This window comes from Nerophis lumbriciformis, linkage group LG05, assembly GCF_033978685.3.
Source record: "Nerophis lumbriciformis linkage group LG05, RoL_Nlum_v2.1, whole genome shotgun sequence".
NCBI lineage: Eukaryota > Metazoa > Chordata > Actinopteri > Syngnathiformes > Syngnathidae > Nerophis > Nerophis lumbriciformis.
Window position 1 is genome coordinate 12,565,001 of NC_084552.2, and position 26,831 is coordinate 12,591,831.

General features: G+C 39.9%; 1 protein-coding gene across 1 annotated transcript in view; it reads right to left on the reverse strand.

Annotated features, from left to right (window-relative positions):
- The window catches only part of nav3 (neuron navigator 3), a 571,589-nt gene extending 545,345 nt beyond the window's left edge, over positions 1–26,244 (reverse strand). Inside the window, exon 1 of the mRNA XM_072913146.1 lies at positions 25,849–26,244. Within this exon, the coding sequence (XP_072769247.1) occupies positions 25,849–26,106 (258 nt within the window). The 5' untranslated portion in view covers positions 26,107–26,244. The remainder of the gene's footprint in view (positions 1–25,848) is intronic.
- Between the last annotated feature and the right edge of the window lie 587 nt (positions 26,245–26,831).

A 26,831-nucleotide genomic window follows, 5' to 3' on the forward strand; every position in this document is an offset into this window, starting at 1 on the left:
TAATTCCTCCTCCACCAAATGTCACACTCGGCACCATGCAGTCCCAAATGTAGCGTTCTCCTGGCAACCTCCAAACCCAGACTGGTCCATCAGATTGCCAGAAGGCGTCTCCACTGCTCTAGAGTCCAGTGGCGACGTGCTTTACACCACTGCATCGCACGCTTTGCATTGGACTTGGTGATGTATGGCTTAGATGCAGCTGCTCGGCCATGGAAACCCATTCCATGAAGCTCTCTGCGTACTGTACGTGGGCTAATTGGAAAGTCACATGAAATTTGGAGCTCTGTAGCAACCGACTGTGCAGAAAGTCTTTGCACTATGCTGACCCCTCTCTGTCTGTTCACGTGGCCTACCACTTGGTGGCTGAGTTGCTGTTGTTCCCAAACTCTTCACTTTCCTTATAATAAGGTTGACTTTGGAATATTTAGGAGCGAGGAAATTCCACGACTGGATTTGTTGCACAGGTGGCATCCTATGACAGTTCCACGCTGGAAATAATGGAAAGCGGCTCATTCTTTCACAAATGTTTGTAGAAACAGTCTCCATGCCTAAGTGCTTGATTTGATACACCGGGCCAAGTGATTAGGACACCTGATTCTCATCATTTGGATGGGTGGCCAAATACTTTTGTAAATATAGTGTATGTTGCTCCAAAACTTGCTACCCCTGTGGTATATTTTAAATGTGCTTTATAAATAAAGTTGATTTGATTTGATTTGATTTGTATGTACCTTTCAGCATCGAAGGTCACAGGCATTCAATGTTGGTTTTTGGCCTTGCCGCTTACGTGCAGTGATTTCTCCAGATTCTCTGAACCTTTTGATGATATTACGGACTGTAGATGTTGAAATCCCTAAATTCCTTGCAATATCTCGTTGATAAAAATGTATTGTAGAACTATGAATATGTATAATCATTTGAATGGGAAGTTCCTGGAAATTTGGGAATTTCTGGAAAAATTTGAAATTTTGAAAATATTGATACTAGCACAATTTTCCTAGATGATATGAGTGGGTTGGTGCTGGAATTTTTGGAATCGGTTGACAAATGTTGACGTAGTAACAGTTTGAATTGATAATGGGTATTTCAGAATTCCTGGAATTTCGGGAAAACCTGGAAGTTGTACGAACAAAATAAATAAATGTTGTCCCAACTAAGAGGAATGTTTTGAAGGTAGAATAGTCAAAAACGGTTGAAAAAATGTGGACTATAAAAACTTTCCAGCAAGAGGTCAAAATAGGGCTTTGGAAAACCGGGAATTCCTGGAATTTTTTTTCAACTTGGAAAGTTTGATTGTCCAAGGTGAGTGGAGTGTGTGGATGGTGGATCGGTTCTAATCGGGTGAGAAATGTGCATGTTTGAAAATTGGCCCATTCATTTTTAATGGGAAAAATGTCCCGCAATACCGGGAATTTTGGGTAATCCTGGATATTATTTTGGGAATTATTATTATTATTATTATTTATTTTTTATTTTTTGTTGTTGAATTTTTTGGGGGAGAGCTCAGCCAAATATTGGGGTGGAATAGAAATAAATAGATGATTTTTTGTAATATAATCTTATATGTGTCATGTCTGTATTATCATGTTTTGTTTTAAGTCATGTTTTGTTTAGTTTCTGTCTTTTCACTCCCTTGTCTGGTCACCATAGCAACCATTAGTTTTCACCTGTCACGTCACGCACCTGTTTCACGTTTTGAGTCACGCACCTGCTTTCACTAATTATGTCCATAGTATTTAAGTTAATACATTTTCTGTTGTTCGGGCTGACGACATCCCCGCATTTATGCCCCCTGTCACACTCTGTCCTCCGCTGCGCACTTCATGTCCATGCCAAGTAAGTTTTGTTTCGATTCATGCCACAGTTAGTGTTTTGTTTATTTGTTCATAGTTTTTTTGCCCCCGTGCAAGTCTTTTGTTTTCATTAGTCAAGTTTGTACATCCGCCTTGAGCGCGCCTTTTGTTCGTTTGAGTGTTATTATTAAATTATGTATTTACCTTCATGCCGTGACCAGTCCAATTCACTTGCACCTCGGGAGAACAAACCACACCATAGTCCAAGTCTTGACAGATGTCGTCAGCACAAAAGTTCTCCCGCAAGATTGGACGAAGGAAGGTGGGAGCTCCTGCGCGCGATGGAGGAGGAAACGCTACGCTACTCCTCCGTGGAGCGCAGAGACCAGATGTGGGGGCCAAATGGAGAAATGGTGCCATTGAAATCCGTGTGGCCCCACGACGTTGGCACGTCGCCCCAGCCGCGGAAACGTCGCCCAAGACGGAGGACGTTTGGGAAGACTTCCGCGAGCAGTCAGGACACGTCACTCCCGCAAGCTCCTCCCCCTCCGGGCGGAAGCAGGCTGCTCCCAGCCCCGCTGCTCCAGGATGACGTCACGCCATCACCGGAGGATGACATCACAGAGCAAGATTTTTTTTCCTCAAATCTCTTTTTTTTCAACCGCTCCCAACCAAAGACTCCATGTCCGTAACAAAACTTTATCAAGATAAGTTTTTAGAATTCAGGTCTAGTCAGTCACAGCCATCCCAATTTCATGCCCCGCCCCCCAAGACTCATGCCCCGCCCCCCAAGACTCAAGTCCCGCCCCCGTCACAATTTTTTTCTTTTTTACCGCCCACACAACCCCAGGTGGGGGATAAAAAACCAAAACAATTTGGCCAAAATAAAGGGGACATTTCTGCCCTCCCCCGCCCACCCCTACAGAGAGTTCCAGACCGCAGGGAGCGCGTCTGGTATCCGCCCCTTGAGGGGGGGGCTGGGGTCGGGAGCTGTGTTGGTGGGGTGGCTCGGCATCACCATGCCAAGCCACAGCCTCCCTCACGGCCGCCACCACCAGTATACCGACCTGTCAAGCCACAGCCTCCAGCACGACCGCCCTCACCAGTCTTCCGACCTGCCAAGCCGCAACCCCCAGCTAGGCCACCTCCACCTGCACCAAGGCTAGCACCTGTTGCCGCACCAGCTCCACCATACCAAGTTCCTCGCCAAGCTCCGGTACCAGCTCCACGACGCCAAGCTCCGGTACCAGCTCCACGACGCCAAGCTCCGGTACCAGCTCCACGACGCCAAGTACTGCCAGTCGCAGCTCCACGACGCCAAGTGCCGCCAGTCGCAGCTCCACGACGCCAAGTGCCGCCAGTCGCAGCTCCACGACGCCAAGTGCCGCCAGTCGCAGCTCCACGACGCCAAGTGCCGCCAGTCGCAGCTCCACGACGCCAAGTGCCGCCAGTCGCAGCTCCACGACGCCAAGTGCCGCCAGTCGCAGCTCCACGACGCCAAGTGCCGCCAGTCGCAGCTCCACGACGCCAAGTGCCGCCAGTCGCAGCTCCACGACGCCAAGTGCCGCCAGTCGCAGCTCCACGACGCCAAGTGCCGCCAGTCGCAGCTTCACGACGCCAAGACCCGCCATGCCAAGACCAAGACCAAGACCCGCCATGCCAAGACCAAGACCCGCCATGCCAAGACCAAGACCAAGACCCGCCATGCCAAGACCAAGACCCGCCATGCCAAGACCAAGACCCACCAGGCCAAGACCAAGACCAACACCCGCCATGCCAAGACCAAGACCAAGACCCGCCATGCCAAGACCAAGACCAAGACACGCCATGCCAAGACCAAGACACGCCATGCCAAGACCAAGACACGCCATGCCAAGACCAAGACACGCCATGCCAAGACCAAGACACGCCATGCCAAGACCAAGACACGCCATGCCAAGACCAAGACCCGCCATGCCAAGACCCGCCATGCCAAGACCAAGACCCGCCATGCCAAGACCAAGACCCACGCCGAGCTTCGCCGCCTGACGTGCCACGCCGAGCTTCGCCGCCTGACTTGCCACGCCGAGCTGCCACGCCTGCCAAGTTGACGACGCGCCTGCCTCCTCGTCGGCCACGGATATGGCCGCTACCTGGTCGCCCGCCACGCCAAGTGCGCCCACCTCCCAGTCGGCCACGGATGTGGCCTGTCCCGGGTCGCCCACCTCGCCTGCTGCAGCGGCGTTCCACTCGCCGCCGCCACATGACTATGCCTCGATGGATTCGGGGCCACTTGGGCTGGCGACCCACCGCCATGTCCCCCTCCCGCCCTCCCATGACTCTTGTTAAATTTTTTCTTGGACATCTGGGATCTGTCCGTAAGGGGGGAGTTCTGTCATGTCTGTATTATCATGTTTTGTTTTAAGTCATGTTTTGTTTAGTTTCTGTCTTTTCACTCCCTTGTCTGGTCACCATAGCAACCATTAGTTTTCACCTGTCACGTCACGCACCTGTTTCACGTTTTGAGTCACGCACCTGCTTTCACTAATTATGTCCATAGTATTTAAGTTAATACATTTTCTGTTGTTCGGGCTGACGACATCCCCGCATTTATGCCCCCTGTCACACTCTGTCCTCCGCTGCGCACTTCATGTCCATGCCAAGTAAGTTTTGTTTCGATTCATGCCACAGTTAGTGTTTTGTTTATTTGTTCATAGTTTTTTTGCCCCCGTGCAAGTCTTTTGTTTTCATTAGTCAAGTTTGTACATCCGCCTTGAGCGCGCCTTTTGTTCGTTTGAGTGTTATTATTAAATTATGTATTTACCTTCATGCCGTGACCAGTCCAATTCACTTGCACCTCGGGAGAACAAACCACACCATAGTCCAAGTCTTGACAATATGTGTGAATGTTTGACATTCTTACAGTAATAATAATAATAATAATAATAATAAAAATAGAAATAATAATAATAATAATAATAATAAATAAAAAATATTACAAAAGATAAAAATAATAAATACAATAATAATAATAATAATAATAAATAAATACATCTTTTTTTGGTGTAGAATCTTATAAGTGTGAATGATTGACATTCACATAATAATAATAATAATAATAATAATAATAATAATAATAATATAAATATATATAAAAAAATAAAATAATAATAATAATAAATAAATAACAATTTTGGTGTAGAATCTTATTTGTGGGAATGTTGAACATCTCGATCCAACATTGATATCGGTGTGATATCAGAAAAAGAAAACAAATCGAAACTCTCCGATACACGCGCCGATTCAAGCAGTCCTATCATGTATTTTTGTGACGTCATTTACAAAAGGATGTAGGCTGTTAGAAGCCAGCAGCTACACAACAGACAAGCACACACTAGCACACAAGCTAGACATACATAATAATCATTGAACAATATTACAGTGTCAAACAGCACATTTGTCAATATAAACAAGTATCAAATAATTAGAAAATGTCCAGTAACAAACGTGTCCGCATTATTCAACTTACAGCGTCATGCCTCTAATTTAATGAATTATTGTGACCTTTAGATGTGGTTAAGACACAAATATTCTACATCACTAGCATAAATCTGTCATGACTTTAATTGTTTTACACCTACCATTGTTCTTTTAGTATCGTCAATGCTAATGCCCCCACATTGCTAAATAATACAAGTATGTATCCTGATTGGCGCTGATATCGTATCAGATTGATATCGGTATCCTAGTGGAAGTGAGACTGAGTCACCAACGCGCGGGCTATCTTTGTGCGGCCGCGTCAGCCAAGGAAAATTCATAAATTAGCCGCACCGTTTTATAAGCCGCGGGTTTCAAAGCGTAGGAAAAAAGTTGCAACTTATGGTCCGGAATTTATGGTAATGGTGTACGGCATTCACTTTTGGACAGCAGAATATTACGTGCGCTGCTTCCCTGTCAAACACATTATCAATTACCGAAAATGATTCCCGGGCGCAGCCACCGCTGCTGCTCACTGCTCCCCTCACCTCACCTCCCAGGGGGTGAACAAGGGTGATGGGTCAAATGCAGAGGACACATTTCACCACACTTAGTGTGTGTGTGTGGCAAGCATTGGTACTTTAACTTAATCAGCTTCTCCATATTTTCATGGATAAATGTCTGCTATGCCAATGCTATGCCGGTTTGCCATGTCGGCGACACAAAAACTTCGGTCATGTTTTCTTTCTTTGATTCGACGCTCACTTACTTCCTTCCCGAGCTTGCAAACAGCTGGTTCTCGGCTAACGAGAGGTTGCATTCCAAAAAACCTGGACTCGGATTGTGACCTTGTGGACGCCAGAGATAATCAGCAGGAAGTTTTCAAGTGCGTGTCCGTCGCCGCCACTTCCGACACGCGCTCGCACACTCCCCAGCAGGATAACACTCCGCAATGCATAAATAGAAAGTCACGTACGTTTGCAGATAAACGACAGGTGCGAGTTGCCGGACTTGGGGAAGGTAATGACATTTAAAGGGGATTTTTTTTTTGAATGTTGCCTCTCGTTCACAATCATGAAAGACAAGAAGACAAATTATTATTATTTTTTGCATTCTAACTAGTAAAAATGATCTCATTCTTGGTAGCAGCTAATGTTATCATTCAATTCTACCTCTAAATCACTTTAAAAATGCATTTAAGTTCTGTAACCTGTATGATAAACAAACGTGATCGTGTATCGTGATCAATACAAAGTGTGACAGTTATCTGTTTTGGTCCAGCTGGCCATGTTTATTTGGGTCAGCACACCATTTATGTCAGAATAGCTTGTCTTCAAATTCCATATTTATCACTTTCCCCTCACTCTCTCAACTTCCCTCTGCTCCCACCTCACACCCTTCCTTCGCACTTGCTTCTAGAAGCAGGAGTTCATCTTCAGTATATTCAGCTTCAAAAAGACAAGGTTGTGAATCCTTATTTGTCCAAAAATAGTCGTCTGTTACCAAGTATGCCATGATTAGAAAACACTCGCCTTTTTGTAAGTAGGACCACGCATGACGTGCTGCGTGTATCAGGATCAATATGAAGTGTGACTCACTCCATGGATAATTGTCTGTTTGGTCCAGCTGGCTGAAGACGTTTTTACCGGTTTATTTGGGTAAGCACTCCATTTATGTCGAAATAGCTTGGTTTCAAATTCCATATTTATAGCATGGAAGTCACTTTCATCCCCCTCTGTCGACTTCGGTCTGCTCCAAGGTCACACCCTTCCTTCGCGCTCGCATCTACAAGCAGTTGTTCATCCTCAGTATATTCAGCTTCAAAAAGATAAGGTTGTGAATCCTTATTTGTCCAAAAATAGTCATCTGTTACTAAGTCTGCCAGGATTAGAAAACGCTCACCTTTGTTTTTGGAAGTAGGAACAGGCATGACGTGCATCATGATCAATATAAAGTGTGACTCACTCGATGGACAATTGTCTATTTGGTCCAGCTGGCCATGTTTATTTGGTTCAGCACTCCATTTATGTCAGAATAGCTTGTTTTCAAATTCCATATATATCACTTTCACCTCACTCGCTCGACTTCCCTCTGGTCCCACCTCACACCCTTCCTTCGCACTTGCTTCTAGAAGCAGTAGCTCATCCTCACTATATTCAGCTTCAAAAAGATAAGGTTGTGAATCCTTATTTTTCCAAAAATAGTCGTCTGTTACCAAGTATGCCATGATTAGAAAACACTTGTTTTTGTTTTTGGAAGTAGAACCACGCATGACGTACTGCGTGTATCATGATCGATATAAAGTGTGACTCACTCAATGGACAATCGTCTGTTTGGTCCAGCTGGCCGAGGACATTTTTACCAGTTTATTTGGACAAGCGCTCTATTTATGTCAAAATAGCTTGTCTTCAAAGTCCATATTTGTCACTTTCACCTCTCTCGCTCGACATCCCTCTGCTCCCACCTCACACCCTTCCTTTCGCACTCGCTTCTATAAAGCAGTAGTCCATCCTCAGTATATTCAGCTTCAAAAAAATAAGGTTGTGAATCCTAATTTTTCCAAAAATAGTCGTCTGTTACCAAGTATGCCATGATTAGAAAACACTTTTTTTTGTTTTTGGAAGTGGGACCACGCATGACGTGCTGCATGTATCATGATCAATATAAAGTGTGACTCACTCGATCGACAATTGTCTGTTTGGTCCACCTGGCCGAGGACATTTTTACCAGTTTATTTGGGCAATCACTCCATTTATGTCGAAATAGCTTGTCTTCAAATTCCATATGTATCACTTTCCCCTCATTCTCTCGACTTCCCTCTGCTCCCACCTCACACTCTTTCTTTGCACTCTCTTCTGGAAGCAGTAGTTCATCCTCAGTATATTCAGCTTCAAAAAGATAAGGTTGTGAATTCTCATTTTTCCAAAAATAGTCGTCTGTTACCAAGTATGCCATGATTAGAAAACACTCGCCTTTGTTTTTGGAATTGGGAACACGCATGACGTGCTGCGTGTATCGTGATCAATAGAAAGTGTGACTCACTACATGGACAGTTGTCTGTTTGGTCTAGCTGGCCAGGAACGATTTTTCGGGTTTATTTGGGTCAGCACTCCATTTATGTCAAAATAGCTTGTCTTCAAATTCCATATTTATCCCTTTCCCCTCACTCTCTCGACTTCCCTCTACTCCCACCTCACACCCTTCCTACGCACTCGCTTCTAGAAGCAGTCGTTCATCCTCAGTATATTCAGCTTAAAAAAAATAAGGTTGTGAATCCTCATTTTTCCAAAAATAGTCGTCTTTGGTGTTTGTTACTAAGTCTGCCATGATTAGAAAACACTCGCCTTTGTTTCCGGAAGTAGGAACACGCATGACTTGCTGCGTATATCATGATCAATATAAAATGTGACTCACTTGATGGGCAGTAGTCTGTTTGGTCCAGCTGGCCAATTCGTTTTTCCCGGTTTGTTTGGGTAAGCACTCCATTTATGTCAAAATAGCTTGGCTCCAATTTCCCTATTTATAGCATGCAAGTCACTTTCCCCTCACTCTCTCGACTTCCGTCTGCTCCAATGTCTCACCCTTCCTTTGTGCTTGCTTCTAGAAGCAGTAGTTCATCCTCATTATGCTCAGTTTCAAAAAGATAAGGTTGTGTTCTCGTCTCTCATAAAGATTGTGAATGATGGGCAAAATTCCAAAAAAAAGTGCAGTTCCCCTTTAAGGACAAAGGAAATGCGCAGGTGAGTGTTGACAGCGCACACGATCAGCGGCGCTGGCACTGCGTTAAAGCCGAGTCAGACACGCTCTTCATTCCGGCTCGTCATCGCGCGGCGCCGCGGGCTAAAGACTAATTTGAGCTGTCAGGGGAGAGAATGCGACAGGAGGAGCCCGCGTCACCTCTTGTTCTCGTCTCCATCACACAAAGGCGCGGAGCTGCGAGTCTCTGACAGGCAAAATCATACACGGATTCATTTGGTGGAGGTAAAATCCGGCCTTTGGTTTGCTTGAAGACTTAGTGAGCTCACCTTGTTATGTTATCAACGCACTCTCACACAATATTTTCTCTACTTTAACGGTGTCACTGAGTACCAACCTGGAGGAGGATGTGTGTGCGCTCGACTAACGTGCCAAGTTAACTTTCAGTTTCGATCCCTGCCTACTTCTATGGACAAAAGCATGAGGGGCGGGGCGACTTACTTTGCAGAATCATTTGTTAAATTTGTACTCGCACAAGACACAGGACCAATAGAGAGCCTTTTTAACTGCATTGTAGACTTTTAGATTCTACAGCAAAAAAAATCATCTAGTTTTTGTTATTTTTATTATTGTGTGAATGTCCAACATTCACACAATAAGATTATACATCCAAAATCATACAATTATAATTTGTATTATTATTTTTAGTAGTAGTAGTAGTAGTAGTAGTAGTATTGTACGAATGTCCAACATTCACTTTCGGTCTCCCATAGAGAGGGGGGGTTACCCACATATGCGGTTTCTCTTAGTCATTCACATTGACGTCCCTTATGTGGGCTCTGTACCGAGGATGTCGTTGTGGCTTGTACAGCCCTTTGAGACTTTTGTGATTTAGGGCTATATAAATAAACATTGATTGATTGATACACCAAAAAAATAATATATATATTATTATTATTATTGTATGAATGTCTGACATTTACATAATAAGATTCTACACCAAAAAATCATCTATTTATATTATTATTATTATTTTGTTAATAATAATAATAATTATTATTATTATTGTTATTATTACTATTGGTAAATTTTAAATGTGCTTTATAAATAAAGTTGATTTGATTTGATATTATTGTGTGAATGTCCAACATTTACACAATAAGATTATACACCAAAAACCATCTGTGTATTATTATTATTATTGTTATTATTATAATTATTATTATTGTTGTTTGAATGTCCAACATTCACACAATAAGATTATACATCAAAAAATCATTGCATTATTATCATTGGTAGTAGTAAATAAATAAATGATAAATGGGTTGTACTTGTATAGCGCTTTTCTACCTTCAAGGTACTCAAAGCGCTTTGACACTACTTCCACATTTTCCCATTCACACACACATTCACACACTGATGGAGGGAGCTGCCATGCAAGGCGCTAACCAGCACCCATCAGGAGCAAGGGTGAAGTGTCTTGCTCAGGACACAACGGACATGACGAGGTTGGTACTAGGTGGGGATTGAACCAGGGACCCTCGGGTCGCGCACGGCCACTCTCCCACTGCGCCACGCCGTAGTAGTATTGTGCGAATGTCCAACATTCACACAATAAGATTCTACACGAAAAAAACAATTTATATACTATTATTATTATTATTATTATTATTATTATTGTGTAAATGTCTGACATTTACACAATAAGATTCTACACCAAAAATCATCTATTTATTATTATTATTATTATATTATTATTATTATTATGTTAATAATAATAATAATAATAATAATAATTATTATTATTTTTATTATTATTGTGTGAATGTCCAACATTTACACAATAAGATTATACACCAAAAATCATCTATGTATTATTATTATTATTATTATTATTATTATTATTATTATTATTGTTGTGCGAATGTCCAACATTCACACAATAAGATTCTACACCCAAACAATTATCTATATATTATCATTATTATTATTAACAAAAAAATAATAAAAATAATAATAATAATAATAATAATAATAATAATAATAATAATAATAAGTATTATTATTATTATTATTTACACTATAAGATTCTACACCAATAATCATCTATGTATTATTATTATTAATATTATTATTGTTGTGTGAATGTCCAGCATTCACACAATAAGATTCTACACCAAAAATCATCAAATTATTATTATTATTATTATTATTATTATTATTGTGTGAATGTCTAACATTCACACAATACGATTCTACACCAAAAATCATCTATTTATTATTATTATTATTACTGTTTGAATGTCCAACATTCACATAATAAGATTCTACACCAAATCATCTATTTATTATTATTATTATTATTATTATTATTATTATTATTATTGTGTGAATGTCCATCATTCACACAATACGATTCTACACCAAAAATTTTCTATTTAGTATTATTATTATAAGTATTATTATTGTGTGAATGTCCAACATTTACACAATAGGATTCTACACCAAAAATCTTCCATTTATTATTATTATTATTATTATTATTGTTATTATTATTATTATTATTATTATTGTGTGAATGTCCAACATTTACACATATAAGATTCTACACCAAAAAATCATCTATTTATTTGTATTCCGCCGCAAAGGTTTAGCGCGCTCCACAGCCCAGAACCGTTCCAGTATCAAAACGTTTGGTTCAACTGGGAATCGTAAAAAATATACATATTCCAGATTACCCTGAATTCCTGATTTTCCAGGAAATGTTACCCATTGAAAATGGGTAAAACATGCAATCACTCAAACATGCAATACTCCCACATTTCTCACTTGATTAGAACTGTCCCACACTCCAATCACCTTGGACAATCCAATTACCTCTTTACCAAATTAAAATATTCCAGGAATTCAGTAAATTCCCGGTTTTTCAAAGCCCTTTTTTCACCTCTTCTTGGAAAGTTTTCACAGTCCACATTTTTCAATCGTTTTTGACAATTCCACCTTCTAAACATTCCTCTTAGTTGGGAAAACAAACTTCTTTTTTTTCCTCGTACGAATTCCCGGTTTTCCCAAAATTCCAGGAATTCCGAAATACCCATTCTTTATTCAAACTGTTACTATGTCAATATTTTTCAACCGATTCCAAAACCCCCAACACCAACCCATTCATATCATCTTAGACAATTGTGCTCAATATTTTCAATGATTCGCGTTTTTTCTGAAAATTCCCAAATTTCCAGGAAATTCCCATTCAAATGAATGGACATCCACAGTTCTAAAATGCCCTAAATTCTCAAAGTGTTGCACCATTTTTAAACATGATTCCGACCTTTCAACCATCCACACACACTACTCTTCACATGTCAAACCCACAAAATGTTTTCCCTTTCCCAAAATTTACGGTTTTCCCTGAATTTTCTGGAATTTTTTCCCCATTGACAATGAATGGGGAAATATACAAACATCTTCATATCCCACATATCTGAACCGATTGGAAGCGATCCAACATCCACACACTCCACTCACCCTGGACATTCAAGCCAGCATGTTTTCCGGTTTCTAAAATCCCCTGATTACCTGGAATTACCAGGATTTTTGAAAGCCCTACTTCAACTCTTCCTAGAGAGTTTTCACAGTCCAAATTGTTCAACCGTTTTTGACCATTCCACCTTCAAAACATTCCTCTTGTAGGGACAACAAACTATTTTATTTTTTTATTCGTACAAATTCCTGTTCTTCTCAAATTCCAGGAATTCCGATATACCAATTCTCAATTCAAACTTTTACTATGTCAACATTTTTCAACCGCTTCCAAAACCCCATCACCAACCCATTCATGTCATCTAGGACAATTGTGCTACTATCAATACTTTCAACGATTCTCGGTTTTCCCGGAATTCCCTAATTCCCAGGAAATTCCCATTTAAATGAATGGACATATTCATAGATTTATAATGCCCTAAATTCTCAAAATTGTGCGCCATTTTTTAACCCGATTCCGACCTTTCAACCATCCACACACACACTACTCTTCACACATATTAAACACAAAATATGTTTTCCCTTTCCTAGAATTTCCTGGAATTTTCTCCCCATTGACAATGAATGGGAAATATAAAATCTACCCCACATTTCACACTTCTCAACCGATTCGAAGCTCTCCAACATTCCAATCTCCCTAGACATTCAAGCCTATATGTTTCCCGGTTCTGAAAATTCCCTGATTACCCGGAATTACCAAAAATGTCCCCCCATTGACAATGAATGTCCAATATACAAACATCTCCATATCCCACATTTTTCACCCGATTGGAAGCGTTCCAACATCCACACACTCCACTCACCCTGGATATTCAAACATTCCAGTTCCACTCACGCGTATCGTATTCCTACCGGAATTAAAAATTCTAGTACTACTACTATTAATCTCTAATATTATGTGTTTTAAAAAAAAAATGTAATGTAATATTTACATTATTTATATTTTATTTTCACATATATAGTATCAAATATTTTGTACTATTTTTTAAAATGGTGTTAATTTGAGTTATTCTTGCCTGTGTATGAAAAGTTTGATTTGGATTCTAGTAACATTTCATTATTTTGAAATAGCCTCAGGGCAGGGGTCGACAACCCAACATTTTGAAAGAGCCATATTGGACCAAAAATACAAAAACTAAATCCGTCTGGAGCCGTGGAAAATTAAAAGCCTTATATGAGTGTTATAATGAAGGCAACACATGAAGTAAGTGTCTATATTAGCTACATTAGCCAACTATCAAAATTACTTTAAAAGTCTTATATAAGTGTTATAATGAAGGCAACACATGATGTAAGTGTCTGTATTAGCCTACTATCAAAATGACTTTAAAAGTCTTATATACGCGTTATAATGAAGGCAACACATGATGTAAGTGTCTATATTAGCTATATTAGCCTACTATCAAAATTACTTTAAAAGTCATATACAAGTGTTATAATGAAGGCAACACATGAAGTAAGTGTCTATATTAGCCTACTATCAAAATGACTTTAAAAGTCTTATATAAGTGTTATAATGAAGGCAACACATGATGTAAGTGTCTGTATTAGCCTACTATCAAAATGACTTTAAAAGTCTTATATAAGTGTTATAATGAAGGCAACACATGATGTGAGTGTCTATATTAGCCTACTATCAAAATGACTTTAAAAGTCTTATATAAGTGTTATAATGAAGACAACGCATGATGTACGTGTCTGTATTAGCCTACTATCAAAATGACTTTAAAAGTGTTGTATAAGTGTTATAATGAAGGCAACACATGATGTAAGTGTCTATATTAGCCTACTATCAAAATGACTTTAAATGTCTTATATAAGTGTTATAATGAAGGCAACACATGATGTAAGTGTCTATATTAGCCTACTATCAAAATGACTTTAAATGTCTTATATAAGTGTTATAATGAAGACAACACATGATGTACGTGTCTGTATTAGCCTACTATCAAAATGACTTTAAATGTCTTATATAAGTGTTATAATGAAGGCAACACATGATGTAAGTGTCTATATTAGCCTACTATCAAAATGACTTTAAAAGTCTTATATAAGTGTTATAACGAAGGCAACGCATGATGTGAGTGTCTATATTAGCCTACTATCAAAATGACTTTAAAAGTCTTATATAAGTGTTATAATGAAGGCAGCGCATGATGTAAGTGTCTATATTAGCCTACTATCAAAATGACTTTAAAAGTCTTATATAAGTGTTATAATGAAGGCAACACCTGATGTAAGTGTCTATATTAGCCTACTATCAAAATGACTTTAAAAGTCTTATGTAAGTGTTATAATGAAGGCAACGCATGATGTAAGTGTCTATATTAGCCTACTATCAAAATTACTATGTGTCGCAGGCTGACACAAATCTTCGTTGACAGAAATGTTGAAATGTAATATTTATTCTACACATTTTTACAACATTGGAAAACGTTTGTAAAATTTCTCAGAGGGTGAGATAACTCCTGGAAATTACTGGCTTAAAATGTCCAAAAGGTATAGATATGTGTGTCCAAGTTGAAGGAAACGGCAGGCTGTCTTCTTATAATAGATTTATTACAATCTTTGCGAGCTGGGTAATATTTGCTGTGGTCTGGAACAACATGGCACACAAACAACTATCAGAAATGTAGCCAGATAATGTGTCATGAGACATGCAAATATAAATTAAATACACAGAGGACATAAGTAAAGGATATTAAATGAGCTCAAATATAGCTACAAACACAATGATGCAATATGTACATAGCTAGTCTAAATAGCATGTTAGCATCGATTAGCTTGCTGTCATGCAGTGACCAAATATGCCCGTCAAAAACATCATCAAAGCTCACCTTTGTGCATTCACGCACAGCATAAAATGTTTGGTGGACAAAATGAGACAAAGGAGGAGTGGCATAAAACACCTCTTTCTGTGGCAGCATCTGAGAAAGTTGTGCATGTAAACAAACTGTCGCGTCACAGTCCACGCAACGACGGTGAAATGAATAGGACGAAACAGCGCTCGCCGAATACTCTCACCAGTGAAGCATAAACACAAAAAAGTGGGATTTCTAACAATTAGGAAGGTTTGTGTCATGCTTGTCCTCCTACACAAACCATCCATTCATCCATTTTCTACCGCTTGTCCCTTTTGGGGTAGCGGGGGGTGCTGGAGCCTATCTCAACTGCATTCGGGCGGAAGGCGGCGTACACCCTGGACAAGTCGCCATCTCATCACAGGCCATGTTAAAACAAAAAATATAATATAAAGATAGAAATAAAATATAAAATATAAAAAATATAAATATAAAATACAAAAAATATAATATAAATATAAAAATATAATATATAATATAATGTAATATAATCCATCCATCCATCCATTTTCTACCGCTTATTCCCTTTGGGGTTACTTTAAAAAATATATAAATATAAAATACAAAAAATATAATATAAATATAATATATAATATAATATAATATAGAATATATATATATATAAAAAATAAAAAAAATTCCCTCATCTTTTTCCATTATCATACATTTTTGAAAAAGCTCCAGGGCGCTAAAGAGTTTGCTGATCCCCGCCTTAGGATAAAAGGGTCTGGGTGGACTACCAGCACAACGCTGGCATTATTCTGCTGTGAATGTGTTGGAGACAGCAGTAAATCAGGCCCGTCTAGTTAGCTGCCTAAACGGCCTGCAGGAAAAAAAAAAAATCCCCTCCAAAATCCACGTTTTGCTGCCCGAACTGAACTCCCCGCTGTGTACTAGGCGATACAGCTTTCGCCGAATCGTATCATCTCGCCCTAATATCAGCGCTGACTCGCCGCCAAATATGGATCTCACCTTGACAGCATAATTGCGGCCTTTTCCAGCGATGTCAGACGAGCTAATAACAGCTCAGTGCGCTTCCCCCCGCAGACAAACGCCTGACATTCACACAACCTTATCTGTAAAGAGCACGGAATCCAAACAAAGAAGAGATTTGGAAACACCAGAAAGTATTTGAGTCGTCGCGCAAACATCACGGCGGTTGTGTTGGACCTTTGTGCTACAAGTGAGAGGGAACAATGGCACGTTTGTCTTCCTCCAAAACTGGAATACCTTCTTCTCAAAGCCAGGGGATAAAGTTCCTCATACAAGACAATTAGGTGGACTAATTACCCTTCCATACCGCCCACCCTTCCTCACCTATGTAGACAGGCCGGGGCAGGCAAGACATTTTTTTGGGGGGTTGTCTTTTTCCAAGCTTGTCCAAGACATCCCAGAACCAAGTATGTTCATAACCCTCACGTCAGTCTCCCACCAACAATAACACTAATTGTAACTAGAAGAAGCCATTCCTGGAGGAATTGCGTGTGAATGCTCCAATGTTGAAGGTGCACTGAAATGCTGACAGAATGTAGCATGAATGTAAGAATAGTTTGAATGGTGAAGAGTTTGAATTTCCAGGAAAACCGGAATTGCGGTTTGGAACTCGGGAAAGTGTTAGTTTGAATGTCCAGAATGAGTGGAATGTGTTGATGTTGGAACGGTTTGAATCGGTTGAAAAATGTGGGAATTGTGCATCTTGGAATAAATGTCCCATTCATTTCAATGGGAACTTCCTGGAATTTTGGGAAAAGCAGGATTTTTTTTTTTTTAAATGATTAAGAGAATGTCTTGAATTATATAAATTGGTTGGTGTTGGAATTGTTTAAATCGGTCAAGAAATGTTAAGGTAGTAACAGTTTTTTAATTGAAAAATTGCATTATGGAATTCCAGTAATTTCGGGAAAACCAGGATTTTTTGTAGTTCCTAAACCAACTAGTTTTTTTTGTCCGGACTAAGAACAATGTTTTGACGGTGGAAAGATTGGAATGGGATGAGAAAAGTAAATGGTTGGAAATATGGTTAAAAAAACAAACAAACAGGAATTCCTGGAAATGTGTTGAATGTGGAAAAATGATAGTTTGAATGTCTAGGATGAGTTGAATGTGTTGAAGGTGGAATGGAAAGGTTGAAAAATGTGGGAATGGTGGAAGTTTGAAAAATGGACAAATCATTTTGAACAGGGAAAATGTCCCAAAAGGCTGGGAATTCTAAAAAAATCCAGGAATTTTTAAAAATTGAAGGAGCGTACACAATTTTGAACAGGCTAAATATTTTGGAGTTGGAACGGTTTGAATTGGACGACAAATCTGGGAATTGTGGAACTTTTTGAAAATGTCGCATTCATTTCAATGGGAATTTTCTGGAAATTTGGGAATTTTGGGAAAAGCAAGATTTTTTTGAAAATATTAGGAGCATGAATGTCCTGAATGAGCTGAATTGGTTGGTGTTGGAATTGTTGAAATCGGTCAAGAAATGTTGAAGCAGTAACTGTTTTTTTAATTGAAAAATGGTATTAAGGAAATTTGGGAAAAAACGGGAATTTTTCAAGTTCTTAAACCAACTTTTTTTTTTGTCCTGACTAAGAGGATTGTTTTGACAGTGGGTTGAAAAATGTGACAGGAGTCATCGCACTAAAAAGGTTGGAAATAAGGTTAAAAAAATAAAACAGCAATTTTTGGAAATTTTTCGAACGTGGAAAAATGGTTGTTTTAATGTCCAGGATGAGTTGAATGTGTTGAAGGTGGAATCGTTTGAAAAATGTGGGAATTGTAGAAGTTGGAAAAATGGATTATTCATTTTGAATGGGGAAAATGTCCCTAAAGACTGGGAATTGTAAGAAAATCCGGGAATTTTTAAAAATTGTTGAAGGAGCGCACACAATTTTGAACAGACTGAATATTTTGGAGTTGGAACGGTTTGAATCGGACGAAAAATGTGGGAATTGTGGAACTTTTTAAAAATGTCACATCCATTTCAATGGGAATTTCCTGGAAATTGTGGAATTTTGGGAAAAGTGAGATTTAAAAAAAAAAAAATGATTTAGAGCATGAATGTCCTGAATGAGCTGAATTGGTTGGTGTTGAAATTGTTTAAATCCGTCAAGAAATGTTGACGAAGTAACAATTTTTTAATTGAAAAATGGTACTAAGGAATTTGGGGAAAACCAGGATTTTTTGCAGTTCCTTAACCAACTTGTTTTTTTGTCCTGACTAAGAAAAATGTTTTGACGGTGGATTGATTGAAATGGGATGAGAAAAATAAAAAAGGAGTCATCAAACGAAAAAGGTCGGAAATAGGGTTAAAAAATTCCTGGAAATTTGTTGAATGATAGTTTGTATGTTTAGTATGAGTTGAATGTGGAAGTGTTTGAATCGGTTGAAAAATGTGGGAATTGTGCAACTCGGAAAACATTTCCCATTCATTTCAATGGGAACTTCCTGGAAATTTGGGAATTTGGGGAAAAGCGGGATTTTTTAAAAATTATTAAGAGCATGAATGTCTTGAATGATATGAATTGGTTGGTGTTGGAATTGTTTAAATCGGTAAAGAAATGTTGAAGTAGTCAAAGTTTTTTAATTGAGAAATTGTATTAGGGAATTCCAGGAATTTCGGAAATACCGGGAATTTCTGTAGTTACTAAACCAACTTGTTTTTTTGTCCAGACTAAGAAAACATTTTGACAGTGAAACAGTTGAAATGCGATGAGAAAAGTAAAAGGAGTAGTCAAACAAAAAAGGTTGGACATAGAGTTAAAACAAAACAAAACAGGAATTCCTGGAAATTTGTTGAATATTGAAAAATGATAGTTTGTATGTTTAGTATGAGTTGAATGTGGAATTGTTTGAATTGGTTGAAAAATGTGGGAATTGTGCAACTTGGAAACATATCCCATTTATTTCAATGGGAAGTTCCTGGAAATTTGGGAATTTTTGGATAAGCGGTATTTTTTGGGAACATTACTAAGAGCATGAATGAGCTGAATTGGTTGGTGTTGGAATTCTTGAAATCAGTCAAGAAATGGTGAAGCAGTAACTGTTTTTTAACTGAAAAATGGTATTAAGGAAATTTGGGGAAAAACGGGAATTTTTCAAGTTCTTAAACCAACTTTCTTTTTTGTCCTGACTAAGAGGATTGTTTTGACAGTGGGTTGAAAAACGTGACAGGAGTCATCGCACTAAAAAGGTTGGAAATAAGGTTAAAAAAACAACAACAGGAATTCCTGGAAATTTGTTAAACGTGGAAAAATGATTGTTTGAATGTCCAGGATGAGTTGAATGTGTTAAAGGTGGAATCGTTTGAAAAATGTGGGAATTGTAGAAGTTGGAAAAATGGATTATTAACTTTGAATGGGGAAAATGTCCCTAAAGACTGGGAATTGTAAGAAAATACGGGAATTTAAAAAAATTGTTGAAGGAGCACACACAATTTTGAATATTGAATATTTTGGAGTTGGAACGGTTAGAATCGGACGAAAAATGTGGGAATTGTGCAACTTGGAAACATGTCCCATTTATTTCAATGGGAACTTCCTGGAAATTTGGGAATTTTTGGAAAAGCGGTATTTTTTGGGAAAATTACTAAGAGCATGAATGAGCTCAATTGGTTGGTGTTGGAATTGTTGAAATCGGTCAAGAAATGTTGAAGCAGTAACTGTTTTTTAATTGAAAAATGGTATTAAGGAAATTTGGGGAAAAACGGGAATTTTTCAAGTTCTTAAACCAACTTTTTTTTTTTTGTCCTGACTAAGAGAATTGTTTTGACAGTGGGTTGAAAAATGTGCCAGTAGTGATCGCACTATAAAGGTTAGAAATAAGGTTAAAAAACAACAACAGGAATTCCTGGAAATTTGTTAAAAGTGGAAAAATGGTTGTTTGAATGTCCAGGATGAGTTGAATGTGTTGAAGGTGGAATCGTTTGAATCGTTTGAAAAATGTGGGAATTGCAGAAGTTGGAAAAATGGATTATTCATTTTGAATGGGGAAAATGTCCCTAAAGACTGGGAATTGTAAGAAAATCCGGGAATTTTTAAAAAATTGTTGAAGGAGCGCACACAGGCTGAATATTTTGGAGTTGGAACGGTTTGAATCGGACAAAAATGTGGGAATTGTGGAACTTTTTAAAAATGTTGCATTCATTTCAATGGGAATTTCCTGGAAATTGTGGAATTTTGGGAAAAGCGGGATTATTTTGAAAATGATTAGGATAACTCATTTCCTGAATGAGCTGAATTGGTTGGTGTTGAAATTGTTTAAATCCGTCAAGAAATGTTGACAAAGTAAAAGTTTTTTAATTGAAAAATGGGAATTTTTCAAGTTCTTTTGTCCTGACTAGGCAGATAGTGAGTGTGCCACACGCTCACTAACATACAAAACACCCACTGTAGGTTTAGGTTGTTTCGCCACACAATCGGGTATACACCTTTAGTGGACCAACAATGACACGTGGGTATTATTTGAGCAAAATTGGCAGTAAAACATGGAAAGAAGGAAACAAAAGTAGTTTTCGGGTTACTTTTCAGCAGACGGTTGATAAAAAAAAACAACCTCCTGTCAGCCCTGCGGGCTCAGACTGGGTCACGGACACGCGGCGAGGATTTCAAGTGAGCCGAAGACCCGCTGACCCGCGTTCTGATGTCCCCGACCCACGTTTTCCTTCCCGGTCACGAGGAAGCTCTGCTCACTAACCGGATGTCTTAGAAGTCAGGAAGAGGACAGAGCGAAAGGGCTCGACGGCGACCATTCGCTCAGCGCTCTGACAGTTGCCTGGCGGGGGAATTTCGAAAATGACCCCGCCTCCTCTGCCGGACGCCTGAGAGAGGAAGGCGAGGAGCTTTTGCGGCGGGAAAACACTTGGCAAACATCTCCAAGGGTTTGACGCTATTAGGTGAACCCAGAGTAAGCACAACATATATATATATATATATATATATATATATATATATATATATATATATATATATATATATATATATATATATATCGGTTATATCATCCCTACAAGCCTGTTTTGCAGGTTTCCCTGCTCTTCAGGGGAGCAGAAGAGCAGGGAAACCTGCGAAACAGGCTCGTAGGGATGAAATAGCCTGTGTTTTTTTTCCCGACCTAACGTATATGTATGTATATATATAAATATTTTATTTTTCCATCCATTGTCTACCGCTTGTCTCTTTTGGGGTCGCGGGGGGTGCTGGAGCCTATCTCAGCTGCATTCGGGCGGAAGGCGGGGTAGACCCTGGACAAGTCGCCACCTCATCACAGGGCCAACACAGATTTTTATTTTTTATTTGTTTTGTTTTATTTTTTTATTTTATATATATATATACATATATATACATATATATATATATATATATATATATGTATGTGTGGAAAAAAAATCACAAGACTACTTCATCTCTACAGGCCTGTTTCATGAGGGGTTCCCTCAATCATCAGGAGATTTTAATGGGAGCATTCACATACCATGGTTTATATGGGGCACAGAGTGGGTGGGTACAGGCTGGCGTAGGGGCGTGGTGATTGGCTCATGTGTTACCTAGGAGGTGTTTCCGTCTGTGGCGGCATGCTGATACAATTTCGCTGCGCTTTTTGAGGGATGACAGGTCTGGACGGTATATAATAAACAGTTTCTCTTTCAAGCATAGGTTGCATCTTTTATTACCACTATTGTAAGGTGTGCTGGATGCAAGAATTTGCCATGTTATTGAATATTCAACATTATTGTCTTTGAGGTCCCAAATGTGTTTGCTGAGTTCTGTGGTATTCCGCAGGTTTTGGTTCCTGAAAGAAGCCTTGTGATTGTTCCATCTGGTTTTAAACTCTCCCTCGGTTAATCCTACATATGTGTCGGATGTGTTAATGTCCTTGCGTGTTACCTTAGATTGGTAAACAACTGATGTTTGTAAGCACCCACCGTTGAGAGGGCAATCAGGTTTCTTGCGGCAGTTGCAGCCTTTGCTGGTTTTGGGGTCGCTCTGTCTGGGGTCTGACGGCTCATTTGCAATTGTTTTGTTGTGGTTTGAGATACTTTGTCGTATATTGTTCATACAGCTGTAGCTCAATTTAATGTTGTTCTTGTTGAATACTTTTCTTAGGGTCATGAACCCACGCCAGGAAACCAACCAAAAAAGAACAGAAAACGAAACAACATCATCTGGTACAACCCCCCATACAGCAAAAACGTCTCAACTAACATTGGCCACAAATTCCTCAGTCTGATTGACAAACACTTCCCCAAAGGCAACACTCTAAGAAAAGTATTCAACAAGAACAACATTAAATTGAGCTACAGCTGTATGAACAATATACGACAAATTATCTCAAACCACAACAAAACAATTGCAAATGAGCCGTCAGCCCCAGCTATATATATATATATATATATATATATATATATATATATATATATATATATATATATATATATATATATATATATATATATATATATATATATATATTTACAAACCCTGTTTCCATATGAGTTGGGAAATACAATGATTGGCAAATCCCTTTCAACCCATATTCAGTTGAATATGCTACAAAGACAACATATTTAAAGTTCAAACTCATAAACTGTATTTTTTTTTTGCAAATAATAATCAACTTAGAATTTCATGGCTGCAACACATGCCAAAGTAGTTGGGAATGGGCATGTTCACCACTGTGTTACATGGCCTTTCCTTTTAACAACACTCAGTAAAGGTTTGGGAACTGAGGAGACACATTTTTGAAGCCTCTCAGGTGGAATTCTTTCCCATTCTTGCTTGATGTACAGCTTAAGTTGTAATGGTATTTTAGTCTTCATAATGTGCCACACATTTTCAATAGGAGACAGGTCTGGACTACAGGCAAGCCAGTCTAGTACCCGCACTCTTTTACTATGAAGCCACGTTGATGTAACACGTGGTTTGGCATTGTCTTGCTGAAATAAGCAGGGGCGTCCATGGTAACGTTGCTTGGATGGCAACACATGTTGCTCCAAAACCTGTATGTACCTTTCAGCATTAATGGCGCCTTCACAGATGTGTAAGTTACCCATGTCTTGGGCACTAATACACCCCCATACCATCACACATGCTGGCTTTTCAACTTTACGCCTCGAACATTCTGGATGGTTCTTTTCCTCTTTGGTCCGGAGGACACAACGTCCACAGTTTCCAAAAAAACAATTTGAAATGTGGACTCGTGAGACCACAGAACACTTTTCCACTTTGCATCAGTCCATCTTTCTGGGTGTTGTTGATAAATGGTTTTGGATTTGCATAGTAGAGTTTTAACTTCCACTTACAGATGTAGCGACCGACTGTAGTTACTGACACTGGTTTTCTGAAGTGTTCCTGAGCCCATGTGGTGATATCCTTTACACACTGATGTCGCTTTTTGATGCAGTACCGCCTGAGGGATCGAAGGTCCGTAATATCTTCGCTTACGTGCAGTTATTTCTCCAGATTCTCTGAACCTTTTGATGATATAACGGAGCGTAGATGGTGAAATCCCTAAATTCCTTGCAATAGCTGGTTGAGAAATGTTGTTCTAAAACAATTTGCTCACGCATTTGTTGTGGTGACCATCTCTCCGTCCTTGTTTGTGAATGACTGAGCATTTCATGGAAGCTGCTTTTATACCCAATCATGGCACCCACCTGTTCCCAATTAGCCTGTTCACCTGTGGGATGTTCCAAATAAGCGTTTGATGAGCATTCCTCAACTTTCTCAGTCTTTTTTGCCACTTGTGCCAGCTTTTTTGAAACATGTTGCAGGCATCCAATTTCAAATGAGCTAATATTTGTAAAACATAACAAGGTTTCTCAGTTTGAATGTGAAATATCTTGTCTTTGCAGTCTATTCAATTGAATATAAGTTGAAAAGGATTTGCAAATCATTGTATTCTCTTTTTATTTACCATTTACACAACGTGACAAGAGTATGTAAAAGGTTGTTTACTTCTGTGACGACCTCCTTAAAGTATTGTCATCAAGCAGCTAAAACAAACATGTAAAATGTGTTTTTTTACCCATCATGCATTGCATGGGATTTAAATAGGGGTCATTTTGAATTATGTGTGGTGTTTGGACATTTTTTTTTTTATAACATCCACAAAATTCAGTGAGCAGGTTGTGTTTTGTGCGACCGTGTGTGTCCACTTTTTGCGTCGGTTTATTCGCACCATGACCAGGGGAGGTTGTTCGGATTGGGTCGTGTATGTCGTGTATTCATGGCCGATATCCTGAATTTGCTCTTGATGTGCGACTTTAAAACTGGTGTAATGTGCGCCGTCATACATTAGTTGTTTGCTTCACCACACAAAAAACTCACTTCCTTGGAACCGACTCAAGATCTTGACTGAATACATCACATGTAAAATGTGTTTTTTTTTACCCATCATGCATTGCATGGGATTTAAACGGGGTTCCTTTTGGGGGTTATATATTTCTTTATAACATCCACAAAATTCAGTGAGCAGGTTGTGTTTTTGTGCGACCGTGTGTGTCGACTTTTTGCGTCGGTTTATTCGCACCATGACCAGGGGAGGTTGTTCGGATTGGGTCGTGTATACAGTGTATTCATGGCCAATATCCTGAATCGCTCTTCATGTGCGACTTTAAAACTGGTGTAATGTGCGCCGTTCGACATTAGTTGTGTGCTTCCCACACAAAAAGCTCACATCCTGGGAACCGACTCAAGATCTTGACTGAACACATCACATGTAAAATGTTTTTTTTTTTTACCCATCATGCATTGCATGGGATTTAAACGGGGGTCCTTTTGGGGGTTATATATTTCTTTATAACATCCACAAAATTCAGTGAGCAGGTTGTGTTTTGTGCGACCGTGTGTGTCGACTTTTTGCGTCGGTTTATTCGCACCATGACCAGGGGAGGTTGTTCGGATTGGGTCGTGTATACAGTGTATTCATGGCCAATATCCTGAATCGCTCTTCATGTGCGACTTTAAAACTGGTGTAATGTGCGCCGTTCGACATTAGTTGTTTGCTTCCCACACAAAAAGCTCACTTCCTGGGAACCGACTCAAGATCTTGACTGAACACATCACATGTAAAATGTGTTTTTTTTTACCCATCATGCATTGCATGGGATTTAAACGGGGTTCCTTTTGGGGGTTATATATTTCTTTATAACATCCACAAAATTCAGTGAGCAGGTTGTGTTTTTGTGCGACCGTGTGTATCGACTTTTTGCGTCGGTTTATTCGCACCATGACCAGGGGAGGTTGTTCGGATTGGGTCGTGTATACAGTGTATTCATGGCCAATATCCTGAATCGCTCTTCATGTGCGACTTTAAAACTGGTGTAATGTGCGCCATTCGACATTAGTTGTTTGCTTCCCACACAAAAAGCTCACTTCCTCGGAACCGACTCAAGATCTTGACTGAATACATCACCTATTTCTGATAGGGCACCAGGATGAGCTCATCCATTACTCACGGTAGCAAACACCTGCTCTACCAAGCACGGGAACAGGGACAGCCACACCACATACCTTGCAGATCCGGCTCTCCTCGCTCTCGGCCCTGGACTTCCCTTCAGGCGTCCTCGCCGGCTGGCACTGGGACTTGACCGACAGCTGGCAGTGGAGCATGGGGGCGCCCTCGCCCGCCTTGAGCTCCTGCTGCCTGGCCATGAAGCCCTGGGAGGCGGTGCTCACCCGCGGGCTGCTGGGGAAGGGCAGGGCGCTGTGCACCGGCTTCACCGCGGAGGACGGTTGCCTGAGTTTGGAGGCGACGCCAACCACCGGCATGGTACGGTCCCAAATGACTAGGCAGGAGGTCAGTGCCAGGAAAAGGACTGACCCACTTGATGAATAAAAAAGTGAAAATGAAAAGAGCAGCCGCCTCTCAAAGTGAGAGGAGAACAACGGCGCTCATTCTGTTGCCGTCAGCCTGCAGGACATCCAGAAAGTGAGAAGGCGAGTCCTTCCTCCCGCTCCCTACCTCCTCCTCCTCCTCCTCCTCCCACAAGCCACACCACTCCCTCCCCTTCGCTCCCTTTCCGCTCGCTCACTCTCGCCGCACAGTCGGCCTCAGCACTTCAAGGCGGGACAAAAAAACGGGACTAAAGAGACCTCGCGGAGCTTGTTTGCAGGCACACCCGGTCACAGGTCGCCCGTAGACTACGTCCTGCACTGACCCGCATTCAAGACCACATTTATGTCCAAAAGGTGACAAGTCCAAAGACGAGGGGTTGCCTAATGATCGGGGTCTGGCAAAAAAGAAATGCTTCTCCCGAAACAGACCTTTTCTTCCTGTCACTCACACACACTTTCACACACACACGTTCTGTGACATAATCTACATTTTTTTTCCCTAAGATAAAAAAAAAAAATAGGGCTTGTTTTATAACCGAAGTCAAACGATTAATGCATACAAACCAACTGGTTGGTGGAAAAAAAAACAGAACTTTTCTTCCTGTCACTCACACCAGCGATCTGTAAAATAATCTCATTTTTTTCCCTAAAATACAAAA